The sequence below is a fragment of the Pungitius pungitius genome, chromosome 3 (assembly GCF_949316345.1).
Source record: "Pungitius pungitius chromosome 3, fPunPun2.1, whole genome shotgun sequence".
NCBI lineage: Eukaryota > Metazoa > Chordata > Actinopteri > Perciformes > Gasterosteidae > Pungitius > Pungitius pungitius.
The window spans coordinates 18725049-18741270 of record NC_084902.1 but is presented as its reverse complement, the minus strand read 5'-3'; the positions used below and the strand labels follow the sequence as shown (position 1 = coordinate 18741270).

General features: G+C 44.6%; 1 protein-coding gene across 1 annotated transcript; it reads left to right on the top strand.

Annotated features, from left to right (window-relative positions):
- Nucleotides 1-5095: 5095 nt before the first annotated feature.
- On the top strand, nucleotides 5096-13550 carry tbx2b (T-box transcription factor 2b). Its single transcript, XM_037461976.2, has 7 exons — nucleotides 5096-5866; nucleotides 6616-6883; nucleotides 8290-8436; nucleotides 9538-9614; nucleotides 9722-9891; nucleotides 10784-11367; nucleotides 11840-13550. Exons 1-7 carry the CDS (start codon nucleotides 5508-5510, stop codon nucleotides 12275-12277), a joined length of 2043 nt encoding a protein of 680 aa, XP_037317873.1. The 5' UTR covers nucleotides 5096-5507; the 3' UTR covers nucleotides 12278-13550.
- Nucleotides 13551-16222: the final 2672 nt, after the last annotated feature.

Here is a 16222-nt window from a genome sequence, read left to right as displayed (position 1 = left end):
AAACGTATCCTCAGTCCAGACCTCCTTCCAGGACACCTGATGGGCTGGAGAGCCTCCGTCTCCGGCCTGCAGGTAGCATTCCGGCTCCTCTGCGGCCCAGAAGCTGCAGCTTTTAATTCAATTTCTGCACGCTGTCAACACATCTGCAAACACACAGGAGAGAATTTTGCCATTTAAAATAGCCATTTAAAAAAAGTGTATCAACGAAAATAGAATAGTAAAAAAATAGGACGCCCTGTATGACGTTAAAAAGCCGATGCTTTTAATAATATTTCATGATTAACACTGTGTTGAGAACTTCCAGCGCAAAACCGTTACACGTTTTACAAGAGTAATCCCTCTCTTTTATTTGATGCCCACACTTCAGCTTCCAACCTAAAGGAGGGATTTTACTGCTTGAAAATACTTTAATCTCATTTCAAAATTGAAGGATTTTTGCAAATCCGTATAAAAAAATATCCCTCGAAAAAATATATTTACAGTGAGGTATGGGGTAATGCAGAAATCTAACAATTCATTTTCATAAACTGCGAATATTAAATGTATTTTAAAGGAAAGACGATTTTGCAGAGCCCTTTTTTCAGAAATGTGTTTTGTTTTTCCGAATCCGTTTTCCTTGTTTTGGGGGACTCGCAACATTCTTAGAGGCCGTTTTTAGGCGTGACTGTCGGGGATTGTTAACAAAATGACACTATGGGATCAATTTGTTTTTCATTTGATCCGAATGTGATTAGAGCACGGAGAAATCTCTATTGGGGATGGGGAGGTCTTGGATAGAGGACCACAGGCTCCATCTCAGTGGATATGACCTTTTGGATCAAAGGCACAACGGTAACGTCCCTCCAACCAGCTAATGACAACACTTTTTTCCATTAATGCTTCCGGGAACATTTGAGAGACCGAAGGTAATGTCTCTGTAATATATTTGGAGGCGGCGTCACAGTATGGCATACCTATTATCGCTGGAGATAAACGCGCACGCCCATTTCGGCAGTGCGTCATGCACTCATTCACCTGTGACCATACTTATTTTGTTCCCCTTCGGATTTAATGACCAAGAGTCCTCGAGTCTCCTTGGCACAATAACCATTATGCAACAAGCTGAATTTCACCATAATTTAATTGGTCATAATAAAGAGAGCGTTTGAGAAATTACATTGAAAAAATCTAAACCTGGCTGAACTGCGCGAGCGTCTACAGCATCACTGTGTTGGCTGATATAAAAAATCCATGAGGATGCGACATCCTCTCTGGCTCCCCTCGGTCTCAATAGCGCCCCCACCTGGCGGCCGACCTGGCGGTCACACAGACAGCATTCACACAACGACAGGGGACTGTCAGAAGGCTGAAACGGGCTCAGGGAATGGGAGGTAGCTAGATGTGAGTGGTTGTAGTTCATGATTGAGTTTGTCATGGACTCATGTCCAGTAAAAATAATGTTTGTTTTATGGAAGAGCTGGAAGGAACAAGTTATTACACTAGTCCCAAACGGCTTATTTTTCTTTGTATTGTTCCAAATAATACGATAGTGTGTGTGTGTGTGTGTGTGTGTGTGTGTGTGTGTGTGTGTGTGTGTGTGTGTGTGTGTGTGTGTGTGTGTGTGTGTGTGTGTGTGTGTGTGTGTGTGTGTGTGTGTGTGTGTGTGTGTGGTTGAGGATACACTGCTTTTCCTGATAGTGAGAAATGATATGTGTCATTTAGTAGAATGAACTGCAAATGATCTGCAGGAGGAGGAAGTTGAGGAGTTGAGGGAGAGAAGGCGGAGGAGGAGGAGGAGGAGGAGGAGGAGGAGGGGTGTTGGTAGCACGATGAGGATGAGAGAGGAGAAAGAGAATAATACGAAAAAAGTAAGAGGAGGAGGAGAGGGCGGCTGGTCGCCGGGTTTCCATGTGACAAGGGGAAATATGAGGGACTTTGACAGGTCTTAAACGGTCTGGCGCCAAGGCCTCCGTCTAGCCGCTAAATATAGCCGGAGAGATGATGCAGGAAGATGCGAGGAGAAGATGGAGAGATAAAAGGAAGATAGGAACAATGTCGAAGGAGGGAGTAAATAACAATACTCGATTATAGACGAATATGGCGCAAAAGGGCTCCGTTTCGATGTAATTAGAGCGTCTCTGGCACAGATCGTTGACACATGGGCCAAATCACCGGGACGGAAGACGTTTTTTACGCATTGTTTCATTTTCGCATATTTTCTCTGCTGCGCTATTTTGTATTGAGCGGACGGATCAAGGACACAGAAAGGCTTCAGTCAACTTCCTACTGTGGAAAGCGTCACACAAGCATTCACGTAAAACAGGCCCACACCCCCAGATAACAGGGGGACCGACGGGTTGCACCAAATATTTAAAACTAAAACTTCCAAACCTGCCAGTTGTGTCACAATTTCCTGGTTGTAATATATTACAACATTTGTCAACATCATAAATTATTTAAACATGGGTGGCTACTTGGGTACCAGACTTGAGATGAAGCTCCTATTGCTATTCGTCATGCGCATCTTGTTCCATTCGAGGTGATTTCTTCTCCTCCACATCCCCATCGAACACGCAAAGCACACGCGCATTCGCCATAGAGTCTGAGGAACAAATTCCCTGTCTGCTTTCATTAATCCCCAACACATAGAATGTGCTAATCTATCGGCACAGTGCCCCTTCTATGTAGACCCAGCAGCAGCTCGTAACCGTCCTCCTTTGGCTGAATTACTTTTAAATCGCGCGTAATGGGAACGGCACAGAATAAATAAATGGTGACTAATTTGCGAAAGCATTGTTTATACAATTAGTCAATTGAGTTTTACGGCAGAAAACCCCTTGTCCACCTCCATATGTTGCTAATCGTTTTTCTTCTTCTTTTCAAGTAAAGCTCTGTGCACGTAGCTTCCAGACTCAGACGAACTGGCGTCGCTCCCACGGCACTCCTACGTCTCTTCTGTCATTTCATAAATCTCAAGTGCAGCATTCCAAACAAGTCAGCTGTCCGGCCAAATTATAGCAGATACACAACACAAATAACTCTAAAAAAAACGGTGACGTATGTGCCAGAAATGCGTGTTGATTCTACGGTTTTGTCATGTGAAGTGTAATGCTCAATGGCATTTATTCCCAAGTGTTCAAATGATTTCCCCACACTGCCAGTGCACACCAACTCTCCCGTGGAAGCCTGCGCGGCGTGAAACAGTTGGTGCTTGGGGACGGATGTCTGATGTGTGGCTCATTTAGAACATGTTTTGGCCTCCGCTTTTTAGCACTCAGGTATGGAGCGCTGCGTTGTGCATGGAGCTGCTGCTGTCGGGCCTGCTGACTATTTAAGCGTGGCCGCATCTATCCGATAGAAACCGAGCAACAAGTGTGTAACTTAGCGGAGATGTGCAAACACTGCATGCTGCCAGAGCACATAACATGACCTGACACGCGCAGGCCGCTGAAACTTTCTATTGTTGCATTTTTGTCTCTTCCCTGCCGTTGGAAAGATTATATGAGATTGAGTAATTAGATGTTTTATTTATGAATATAATGTTCACAATATAGGTCCCGTGTGCCTGTCAGCGGAAGTTCTAAGGGTTAATAGTAAACCCGCGATTGTCTGTGACAGCCTCATTTAGAGTGACTCAGTTTCGGTCCAAGTGACGCCTGAGCCCACAATGCGCTCTTTTCCTGCCCGGAGAGAGCAGCTGTTTGTCCAAAAACATCTAAAATACAAAATTCTGACACCGAGCCATAACCGAGGCAGACAAGTGGAGCGGAGCCGCACATGAGGCCGCTGAGGGGGAGAGGGGCGGGGGGGCTCCCGCATGCACGACTTCAGGGTAAATAACAAGAGACAAGAGATTGTTCTTGTTGTGGCGCATCAGCCGACTGGCGCCGCGCGGCTCTTTAACGAACTGAGTCCAAGTTAATCAAGAGCTGCGGCGCTGGATTCCTTCTAAAGGAGCTCAGCAGAGCGGAGTGCGGGGAGGCGGGTGGGGGGAGGAAAGGGGGAGAGGGTGTGTGGGGGGGGGGGGGAGTCCATGGCTCCCGGAGTCCCGCACTGTCCTAGGTTTGAGAAAATACAACCTGTCGGAGATTACACGCCGACACGGGCTGCCCTCAGCTCCGAGACCGAGCCACTCAATCATCTAATTGCTGGCAATTGTTTTATAACGCAAAACAACACGACTTCCAACAAGAGTGTGACATTAGTGATACCGAGTGACACTAACAATAATAACATTTCACCTTTGTTCACAAATAAAAATCCAACAGTATTCGATTCTCCAAATAATGCAACTTTATTTTAGCGAGGAGTTCGTATCGAAGTGAGCACTCACCGCTTTTCCTTCTCTCTGATTTTTCTCTCAAAATGCACTCATCATCATCACTCATGTGGTTTCCTCTTTTCCTGCGCGCAGCATCTGGGTTTGTCTTTTCCAGCCTCGTCTCTTTTATCGCACTGCTGCCGCCGCCGCTGCTCCCCGTCGGCTGGATCAGGACGAACGCGCAAATAAACGGCTCCCACTCGGGGAAGCCGGGGCTATATGAGGCTGAAGTCAGTGTGCGCGCAGCTAACACGGATGGTCGGGGCTGGTGTGAGGCACATCTAGCCTATACGCGTCAAAACAGCCGAGAACGTGTAATAATTACAAGGCAGCTGTTATAGAAAGCGGCGGCTCTTTGGAATAAATCTCTCCGGAATGCAGAGCGCGAGCTCTGTCGCGGATTGAGCCTACTGTGATGAGTTGTTCGGAAAGGTAGTGGTAAACGTGGAGAATTTGAGCTGTGCCTCTGTATAGAGGTGAGTATTAAAACAGTCACTATGTGGATGGGCTGGTTTCTCCGGAGGCGACGTTGTAAAAACGCTAGCCGACAGAGACGATACCTCCACCGGCCGAGCATTGAGGGCGGACCGGGTGTTTGGCTTGGAAATGGGGGTGGGATTTCCAGATCTTTCCTGTCATTGGTTAATATTTTATTCTGTTGACATGTTTTCTTACTGCTAATGCTTCCGACACCTCCTTGCCCCCCTCCCCTCTTCTCTCCTAGAATCTGACCGGAGCTGTCAGAACCACGCCTATAGGGGCCCACAATTGGTCCAGAAAGCGTAAAATCAGCAATCAAAGGGGCTTGGTTCATTAGTGTTGTGGGTGCAGGCAGGAAGGACATGTGAGATAGTCACAGATCTGCAGTGAACGGGGCCACATCTCTCCAGTCAGTGTGGGATGACTGAAGCAGGGGAACGGTTGATTTCTCTGAGAGGCACACAGCGCAGCCGGGCTCTGCCTTCACAGCAGAGCTACTACTGAGGCACTCGGCGGAGGAGCCGACAGTAACATCGACAGCAACTCCGGGCTTTTTTTTTTCCTTCAGCCTGCTAAACACGCCGTGCGTTCGACAAAGCGCTGTACTGTTCGGCACCGCTTTACACACATTAACTGCTCGCGAAGCGCGGACCTACTCTTGCCCTGGGTTAGGGGGAATTACCACTAAAATATCCATTATTTCACTTCGCTTTTTGTGGATGCACCGATGAGAGATCCAGTTTTCACAGGGACTGCAATGGCTTATCACCCTTTCCACGCACACCGGCCGACCGACTTCCCCATGTCCGCCTTTTTAGCGGCCGCGCAGCCTTCGTTCTTCCCGGCGCTCAGCCTGCCTCCCGGGGCGCTCACCAAGCCTATTACGGACCACGGCCTGGCAGGGGCGTCGGAGGCTGGGCTCCACCCGGCCCTAAGCCACCATCAGGCGGCTCATCTACGCAGCATGAAGAGCCTGGAACCCGAAGAGGAAGTAGACGACGACCCCAAAGTTACACTGGAAGCCAAGGATCTTTGGGACCAATTTCATAAACTCGGGACGGAGATGGTTATTACCAAGTCCGGAAGGTAAGAATTCACAGATGGATATCCCGCCGCTGCATTATTTCCTATTTCTCCTCATTTTTCTTTAAAAAATGCAGAAAAGTCTAGCTAAAAGCCATTTATTCACGTTGTTAAATGCTATGCGCATAAGTCCTTTATAGTCGATTATACACCACCGATTATTGCCCTTAACAATTAATAAAAATATGATAAACGGCTATAAAGAATAATACAATAACATGCCATGTTTACCTTAGATTAAATATATGGTGTATAATCTAAGGTAATCATAACTCATAACTGTGTTTATATTTCGGATTTAAACTGGCTTCATTTTAAAAAAAAAATTAAATGAATAAAACGTTAATTATTTGTAAATATTAAAAATAATTTTCAAGACTGGACAAAGCATATATTTTAATGATATTTTAGGGGAAATGTGACATGGCCTTTTGTCAGCCTTTCTCTCCAAAAGTGCGTTGTGTCGAGGCAGCAGCGCTGTACGTGAGGCGGTGTACTCATAGATATAGAGCTTGTATTTGTAGTTTAGGATTTGGACAACATACACATACATACATTCTGGGACAGTCAGACAGATACTCCCCTCTCTCACACACACACACACGCAAGCACACACACACACCGTGGTTTTGCTGGAGACTATATTTCTTCTTGTCGGAGAGGCGCGTTTCCTTGGGCAGCTGTGTGGTGTGATACGGTGGGTCCTGGTTGAATCCCGTCGTGTTGACTCGATGTGTGTTTTTCCTCTGCAGGAGGATGTTCCCTCCGTTTAAAGTACGAATAAACGGACTCGATAAAAAAGCCAAATACATCCTGCTGATGGACATCGTTGCGGCAGACGACTGCCGCTACAAGTTCCACAACTCCCGCTGGATGGTGGCGGGCAAGGCCGACCCGGAGATGCCCAAGAGGATGTACATCCACCCGGACAGCCCGGCCACCGGCGAGCAATGGATGGCGAAGCCTGTTGCTTTCCATAAACTCAAGTTGACCAACAACATTTCAGACAAACACGGATTTGTAAGTACTGGGAGTTTTCTTTCTAACCTGAACGGACTTTTGTTTTTACATACGCTGCATGAGATGTTTGATGTTGGAACAGACGTGGGGATTTTAAAATCGGATGACATTTTCATGCAGCACGTGGAGAAAGTGGGTTGTTGCAGCAGACGCGACTAGGAGAAACGGGGGAAAATAAAAACGGAGCACAGAGCATGTGCTGAATACGAATGAAAAGGATTGTGAATAAAACAGAGCGTTGTTTTTCTACTATGCACTTGACAAACATAATTTAGAATAATTGAAATCGTAAAAAGAGGCGTCCTTGTACATTTATGTTGTTGCACTCTTCGCGTCCAAAGCTGTTGACACTTTGTTGCCACTTGACTTCCCACTGCCGCTGACATTCACAGAGCTTATGTTTCGCCGCTGCTCTCCAGATTCAGGAGAGTTTCCGCCTGCATTTTGTCCCCCCGCACTCATGCAGTCATTGCAAGCCTATAGGCCGTCTGCCTGCAGCTGCATATGGTCTAAACCATGCTGCATTACCCCGCTTCTATTTTTTCAATTTAGTAGAGCTGTTTTCGTAATAAATTAATTCATCTAAAAAAAACAGTATACCTGAGCGCAGTGTTTGTCAGTTTTGGGTCGCAGAGAAATGACGTGAAATGTGCTTGTATGACCGAAACGACTGACGTTTCTGATGAGGGATCATATGCTGTGGTGTAAAGCTCCCTATTCTATTAGGCCTTGTTATTTGTTTTTTTTCTTAAATATGATATCATAGTTAACCACATTTTACTCATTATTTCACTGTTTTGAAAACATGCACCAACCTTTAAAAAATGAGGAGCAACAGGTGTAAGTGACAAATGTCCAATAAACTCCGTTGAAGTGACAGGAAGAGTGCAGCTTCCGCCTGGAAACAAATTCCGCATTTACATGTCAGTCTAAATCATTTGCTCCGGCTTAAAGGCAGGAATTCTCTTCACGAGTTATTTGCTCGCGCCATATTATTCTGATTATAAATGATGGTTAAGGTGAAAGTTTCCTGCCTTTATCTGGAATCGACGCATTTGCTTGGTGCTTTGTGTGAATTTATAAGTATACATTTTACCTTAAAACACGTGTCTAGTCTCGTGCTCTGTGTGGTATAACGAACGGGAAAGGAATAAGCACTTTTTTTTTTCGGTGATTGTGAACCGGCCCGACAGCATGTGTGGCCCGCTTACGATTTTGTGTCGTCCCGCACTAATTACAGACGAGTCTGCTGGCGCACTCGTTATAACGGCAGCAATAACAGCGCGCGGGGTGATCCGCGGAGACGTCTTCTGCGTGGACTTATGGTGCAGAGAGAAGCCTCGGGGAGGCACACAATGCACCCATATTCACGTCAACGCTGTGTCTTTTCGTGTGTGTTGGTCCAGACCATCCTGAACTCCATGCACAAGTACCAGCCCCGGTTCCACATAGTGCGGGCCAACGACATCCTGAAGCTCCCCTACAGCACTTTCAGGACCTACGTCTTCCCGGAGACCGAGTTCGTGGCAGTGACGGCCTACCAGAACGACAAGGTGAGTCACTGTTCACACTAAACCGACTGCCTCTAATATGGTTGCTATGCATACTACTTTGCATAATAAATGTCCTACATGCGCCTCCTCCCCCCACCGCCAACCCCCAAAGACTTAATCTGATTTTGTAGGTCGCCTAATTTCCCTGCAGAGGACTCCCATGGCCCACTTGATTTATTTATTAATTTCTTGCCTTGACTCGTGGTGGTAGAGGGTATTTCTGCCGAAGTATTGTACAACGCTGTTAATGGGCTATAAAGCACGAGCAGAAATGTATAATTTAGGGGATGTGCAAATGGAGAGTGTATTGTGTTTATTTGTACGGCAGAAAAAATGACGTGTGCTCATCCGTTATTTTAATTGTTGTCTTCGCAGGAAAAGTACTTCCCACTTATTGGAAATTAATACAGCATTTACATTTATACTGAGAATGAAATCTGGATATCCTATATTTGACGGTATTATTAGCCTCTTTTGATTATTCGTTATCCTCCTCCATGAAGCTAGTTGGAGCGGTCGGGGGAGGTGGTTGTTGGGGGGGGGGTGTAAAAGTTTATAAGAGTCATCGTCGATAAGAGGGCAGTATAAATGCGGGTCACCCCGCAGCCGCACTGGACGATACACACACTGCTTGAATTGCAAACGCGTCTTGTTCAAGGGCCACAGGGCCTTCAGGAAGGAAGACGCTCCCGCAGGAGCCGCACAGGCCCCGTGGCGGATGCGCGGCCCTATATGGAGCCCACTTTCGCGTCTTCCACCAGGACGTATCAAAGAGAAGCAGTGATCCAAACCGCATTATTAATTATTGAAATTACAGTCATCTGTTCAAGTATTGTTCCCTCTGCCTTTTTTCCGGGTTGGACGGTGTGACCCCCATAGAGGAATATTGCGTGGCAGAATTTCTCTCCAGGGGCATATGAAAATTACACTCCATCATTGGGCTTTTATTAATAATGTAAATCCAAGGCCTGCCGTGGCTTCTGTCCAACATGTGTGTGTTCATCCAAACATAGTGGTCCCCAATATGCAATGTGCAGTGTGAACTCTTGTAGCTCTCTTCCATTACTCCAACATATATTCTCACTTTTTCTTTTTTTACAGATAACGCAGCTGAAGATTGACAACAACCCGTTTGCCAAAGGATTCAGAGACACGGGGAACGGGAGGAGAGAGAAAAGGTACCCTCACCTAACAGCCCGTGTGTGTGTGTGTGTCTAAGCCCACTGTGTCGTCACAGCGTTATATTCAAACCACCATTCACGAGTGTTATTGTTATAATTGACAGGAAACAGCTGACCATGCCGTCGCTGCGGATGTTTGAGGACCAGTGCAAGGCGGACCGGGATGGCGCGGACTCGGACGCCTCATCCAGTGAGCCTCCGACCGGCAGAGACGCCAACCACTCGCCGCTCGGAGCCGATACCAGCCCGCTGAGGTTCAGCAGGCCCAGTCGAGGTGAGATTGCTTGTTGTTTTTCACTCGATCCCCTATATCAGCTGGTATTTCAACAATGGCTCATGTATTTTGCAGCGTTGATGTTTAGCTATAATTATCCCAAATGATTAAACATCATAATTCAATGGCCACCTTTTCGATAAACTGGCTTTAACATGTTTGTAACCTGGTGGAGAAAATTCATCTTCAACGTGAGAATAATGAATAGTGCGGAAAAATAACTGTGTTTCATACACATGAGAGTGAATTTGCGATTACGCGAATTTTGATGCATTCACGCACACCCGTAACAGTAGGATATTTGTAAATAAACGGATTATTTTTTAACCTGGTTGTTTAAAATCTCTCACTACTATTGGACCCCTTTCAACCAATTGAGTACAGGCCATCTAAGATCCACCATTGTGCCTGTTTTACTTCATGAAAGTTCAATAACCAGGCCAAATTACAATTACAATAAGTTTATGATGCATGGTCAGGCAGTGTTTTAACACAAAACAACAGTGGATGTTAACATTTAAATAAGATTCAGCTTGGACCGACATTAATTGCTAATAACAGTTCCTTAAAAATGTATATACGTTGTGTAAACGTTTGTTGGGGTCAACGACATTTGATTTATTTTAAAACGAGATTTTGTCTTGCCTCAGAATTTAGCTGATCATACCATCCAACGTTTTTGTTAATGGGCTACTCTTTTGAGCATTTTCTGCAATGGGCATGGGACATCTGTTGGCCTCTGATACAGTAAATACAATGGCTATTCTATGTTACTCTTAGAGTCATCTCATGACAACTCAATCCTAGTTATTGGTGTATTTTTGTGATGCTGAGAAGGCTGACACTCTGCCAACACTCCTCTTTTAAACCAAATGTGTTTCCTGTATTTTAGATGACAAAACGTGTACTGACAGTGAGCAAGAGCTGGAGCATCACGACGACCGCTGCACGGGCTCCAACAGCCCGGGACCTGAGCCTGTGTCCCCCTACAGCTCCAGGTGTGAGGAGCGTGTGAGGGACAGACCAATAACAGAAAAGAAGGATGACTCCATGTTCAGTATAAGGAACCTTGAGAAGGACAAAGTGGAGAGCAGGCACAGGAAGGACACCACGGATGTGTTGACAAAGGACTTGGAGTCCGGAGGCATTAGTGCCACTAAGGAGACCTTCTCCCCTCTCATGGTTCAGACCGAAAGCCCCTCGCACTTCAGCCCAGGTCACCTACAAAGTCTGGCTCTGTCTGGCTTGCACAGTCAGCAGTTCTTTAACCCTATGAGCGCTGGATCACCACTGTTGTTTCACCCTGGGCAGTTTGCTATGTCCCCTGGAGCCTTTTCTGCTATGGGCATGGGGCATCTATTGGCCTCTGTATCTGGATCAAGTGGTTTGGAAAATGGCAGCCTTTCTACCCAGGTCACAGCAGGAAGCCCCAACCCCTTTCCCTTCCATCTGTCTCAGCACATGCTCGCTTCTCAGGTAAGGAAGGTGCCCCATTCTCAAACTGATTTTGTTTGCCTGTACAGCTGCAGGACTGAGTTGACATCAGCACAAGAGGAAAGTTGTAGCTTAGTGTTGAGAGTAGTCTTATATTTATTGCAGAGAATATGATCAGAGAGGAAAAATGTCATGTATTTGCTGCATGTAAACACATGGACTCCTTGAAATTATTAGAAATGAACGCCTGAGGATCTAATGATGTAACCAGTAATCAGTAATATTTCCTCAAACATATTCTGCTTCTGTGGAGTCAACTGTAGAAATAATTTTGTGGCCAAATGAAACATCTGTCACTTTTACTTTTATAACATTAAAACATTTTAAACGTTTTAAACATCTGAAGAAACAGACCTGTTTTTGTGGAGATAAAAAAGTATAATTGCTTTTATTACTTGACAGTTTGACAGGAAATAGTGATGTGTAACTAAGTCTTTTCTCTTGCTTATTCCAGGGCATTCCCATGCCTCCTTTTGGTGGTCTGTTCCCATATCCCTACACCTACATGGCAGCAGCTGCAGCGGCTGCCTCTGCCTCTGCCCTCCCAGCCACCTCCAGCCCACTTTCCAGGAACCCCTTCCTGACCACGTCACGTCCCCGGCTCCGCTTCAACCCGTACCAGCTGCCGGTGTCGCTTCCTCAGAGCCTGCTCGCTGCTGGCCTGCAAGGCGGCCTGAACCTAGGCTCAGAATCCTCCAAGCCGGGCAGCAGGGAGACCAGCCCAGCACCAGAGCACCACAGCAACCATAAGACAGGAGGGTCAAGTGGGAGGGTTGCATCTCCCAAAACCTCTATGAAGGACTCAGTAAATGAGCTGCAAAGCATCCAAAGGCTCGTGAGCGGCCTAGAGAGCCAGCGGGAGCTCTCCCCGACTGCAGACTCTCCCAAGTGATGAAAACGTTCTGTTTGGGATGAATACTTGGCTTGAATACCGGAGGACTATACGTGCATTTGTCCTGTACAGCACATTAGGGAGACTGGGCTCAGGTTTGATCGATATGGGTCCTGTGAAGGCCTATACCTGGTATTTTTTGGAACAAAACTGCAGGTAGACCAATATGTTGCCCATTTAAATCAATTTAATCTTCTTGAAACCACGGGTATTAAGGGTCTCCTCCGGAGCTTATACCAGGTAGGATGAAAAGCATGCCAGACAACATTTTGAGTGACATCAAACACACATGTTCCCCCGAAAGTGTTTTGGGGTTAACGGCTCTTCAATGCAGGCTCCCCCATACAAAACACTATGGGGCACAGTCCTATAATACTATAACCCAAAATGATGAAATATACAAGATGAAACACATTTTAGACAATACAATAGTAATATAATGGCGAAATGAAGAGGACTTATAAATTCCAGAAAAATGTAGACAGTGAAACATTATGGTATCCATTGTATCAGAGGGTCGGTATCGGCCCCATCTATCGGTCTAGCCTGCAGCCCCGCAGACGCAGCAGCGCAGCGCACAGCGGAGAGCGGCGTGTTGCGTTCGCGTAACTTGAAGCATTTGAGAGTCCAGGCCTAGTTCCAAGAAGGACGTCTCAAGCTGCATCCAAAAACCCTTTTCCCATGTCTGATTATTTCAAAAGGACATCAAAGGTTAACGCTCTGCGAGAGGAACACACAAACGCTTATCATTTCATGCCAGAAAAAAAATCTGAACTATTTATGTAATTAAAGATTTAAAAAAATTCTGTAAATAAAGCTAAGATCCAAGATTATGCAATTGGTATTAATTTATTCAAGGCTGTATATTAGCGTGTATATATTTCGAATTGAAGTTACTTTTTTTCTCCTCCTCCTCCTCCTCTCCCCCATTTTACATGAACGTATGAACTGTAAATGAAAGCTATTTAGCGCTTGTTGGTTTGAAAAACTGTTTCTGAAGCATCGCTGATTTTTAGGTGACGTGTGTGCCATGTTTTAGTCTGCATCCACCGACAAAGACAGAGGAACAGATAAAGAGCTCCACATGGATTCAAAAACACCTCAGGTTATTTCACTCCAGCCAGGAGACATTCAAAGCAATTCCTCCTCCGGGCGCATCATTCATATCTATTCAAAAATATATTTAAAGAAGAAAGTATCTTGTTTATGCTGGTTGTCCGTTTTTTTGTTTTGTTTTTTTGATTGTCTCACAATTTCAATAAAAAATCGTTGTGCTGAAAGCTTGGAGGCGCATCCTTATTATTAAAAAATAATTATGTTTAATAATAATAACAATGCAATGCACTTAATATGATATAGTTTATGTTATCTATTTCGAGTAAAACAGACACAGTTAAAAAAAATAAGTGAGCTACATGCTTTGACACACACAGTTCACACACAAAATCACACGTGGGACAGTCGCGCCCCCTGTTGGCCATTTCCTTCACATGAAAAAGTGTATGTGCTTTGTTTAATTTCACAAGAACATGTTTTAATCAACAATTTATCAAAATACATTGCAATTTAGTGGCACTTGTTGCTTTTCATTTTAAATCAAATCCAGAGCAGTGACTATTAAATCATATCTTATTGTATCAGCTTTAATTGACCAATAGATAACTTTTCCCTTTGATTCGATTGTATTTCTTGTGTCTGTATTTCTATTTATCATGTCTGTCTCCGCTCAGGTATATTTAGAGCGGCTCCTCCGTCACCGTCAATCAGCATTTCCCTTAGTATTGTGTGGCCGTCCGTATTTTTAGAAAGAGTCGAGTAATGTAAGTATTTATAGGACGAGCTTTCTCTGCTGCGCTCACACACATCCTCTGAAGTCTGAGGGCAACTTTAGCGAACACCTAACTCAGCTGGGAGCTTATCGGGGAATATGAAAACACAATCATATTGTGCCTTTTTAATAGTCTCAATGCGCAATGGTAACTATTGCCACCACAAGACCACGTGTTTTTTTTTTTACCATATTTATTTTCTTGTTGGTCCTTCACAGTTAAAGCGTTGGTCAAATTGGGAACGATTTCGTGCGCTCGTGTTTGCGCGCGCGAGAGAGAGGGGGAGAGAGAGAGAGAGAGAGAGAGAGAGAGAGCTGTGTGATGCAGCAGTACTGTGCGTGTGACTGCGTATGTGTGTCTCGGTTTAAAGGGTTAAGCAGGGGGAGTTTAGGGCAGCAGACAGCCTTTTGTCCCGGACCCGGCGCCTGTCGCCTGCCTGCCGGCCATAGCTTCCACACCGCCCCGCTTCCTAATTAGTGTGCCCCCCCGCCCCCCTACTCCTCCTCCCCTCCTTCTGCTCCTCGTCCTCCTCCCCTGCCTCTGCATTTTCTTTTCTTTCTGCAGCGATAATCACAAAACTCTCATTCTATTACGGAGGCCATTGTTACCACTCAGTTATCTTCAATTAACAGAGAGAGCGACTCGACCTCGCACTCTGAGAGAAAAAAGTATTTGTCTAAATCAATCAGTCTACGAGTGATCAATAGGCTCCCGTGGAGACCCCGTGGATCATAACTAATGACTGGTGACGGCGTGGAGTAAAAGGCTACGATTGTTTACAACTTTAAATAATCAGCTTCAATCATTACAACAGTTTGGCCCTGTTCATTTGAACAGGGCCAAACAGCACCTTCCCTTAAAGGAGAGAGCCGATCTCAAAGGATCCTTAAATTCTCTTTTTATCCAGAGGCCAGCAGGAGATATAGTTCAGTGTCAGGTACCTCACATCAGCCAGCATGCCCCAGACTATAGATATACAACTATTCTAGGGCCCTATTTCTTTTTCCTCCTCTTAAAATCTTAAAAGTAGCCATACATTGTGAATAATCTCTCTCTGATATCTGGCCTCCACTCCACCTCAATTATCAAAAATATGTATTTATTATAAAACCAGACCCTATGGCTTTTTTATTTAATGTATAGGTGGAAATTTATTAGGAAAGGGTGCTGTGGTGGGAAAATGTGCAAAGGCAAATATTTATTTAGGTAATTTGCAAGAAAGTATACAACAATAAATTGTACTTTCAGATCTAATCAATACCAAATCAATATGTAATATATATATATATATATATATATATATCTTATTTTTTGGAAAAACACATTATATACATGGACTGTGCTTGTATATCTTTATTCTTACCGCTCAAGACTACATGTCGTTATTCAAAACATTACATGACAGGAACTACGATACACAGGGACACCTGCCCATTAGTAACTAACATTCAATGACACATTGAACAGGAGCAATGTTTGGGTTAAGTGTCTTGCCCAAGGACAAATTGCAGGGGCGTTAGCTGGGCCTGCGCTTGAACCGCCAATCCTCTGATTGGAATACGACAGTGCTCTCCACTCACCCATAGTTTATTTATTTAAATAAATTCACTAATATATGTAGTTGTATGTAATATAGTTTCAAATATTGAATACTCAATTATGGACTTTGTCAAATTGAATTATCACCCTATTGAAAAATCGTAGTTTACATCAACTAACAGAGGGCAGCCCCACAAAGAAGATACCACTTGCTAAACATTATAGTTTAATGTTTTATAGTTTTCGATGAAGTCTAAAAATCCCTATTATTCTGTTCTGGATTACAGAGCTCCTGAGCCGAGCCCGCATTGGACAGCTAACGGCAATGAGCAGAGTTTATAGACCCTCGCAAAACGGTGATGGCTGACCACACGGTCACTTCTGGTTGATTTATGGTTTTACATAGGGAACAGCAGCAATGACCATGGGAACTGTTTTTGGATTGACACATCCAGTTTAAAAACAAACAAAAATCGGAAAAAATGGATTGATTTATAGATTTGGAACTTGATTGAGTATGTATGTATTGAATTTCATTTGCAACAAAATTTCCAATAAAATTCATAGTATATTATGC

Coding starts and splice junctions, on each gene's coding strand:
- tbx2b (XM_037461976.2), top strand. CDS start 5,508: ATGAGAGATCCAGTTTTCACAGGGACTGCAATGGCTTATCACCCTTTC. Junction 8,437..9,537: donor CGGCCTACCAGAACGACAAG/GTGAGTCACTGT, acceptor CTTTTTTTACAG/ATAACGCAGCTGAAGATTGA. Junction 9,615..9,721: donor AACGGGAGGAGAGAGAAAAG/GTACCCTCACCT, acceptor TATAATTGACAG/GAAACAGCTGACCATGCCGT.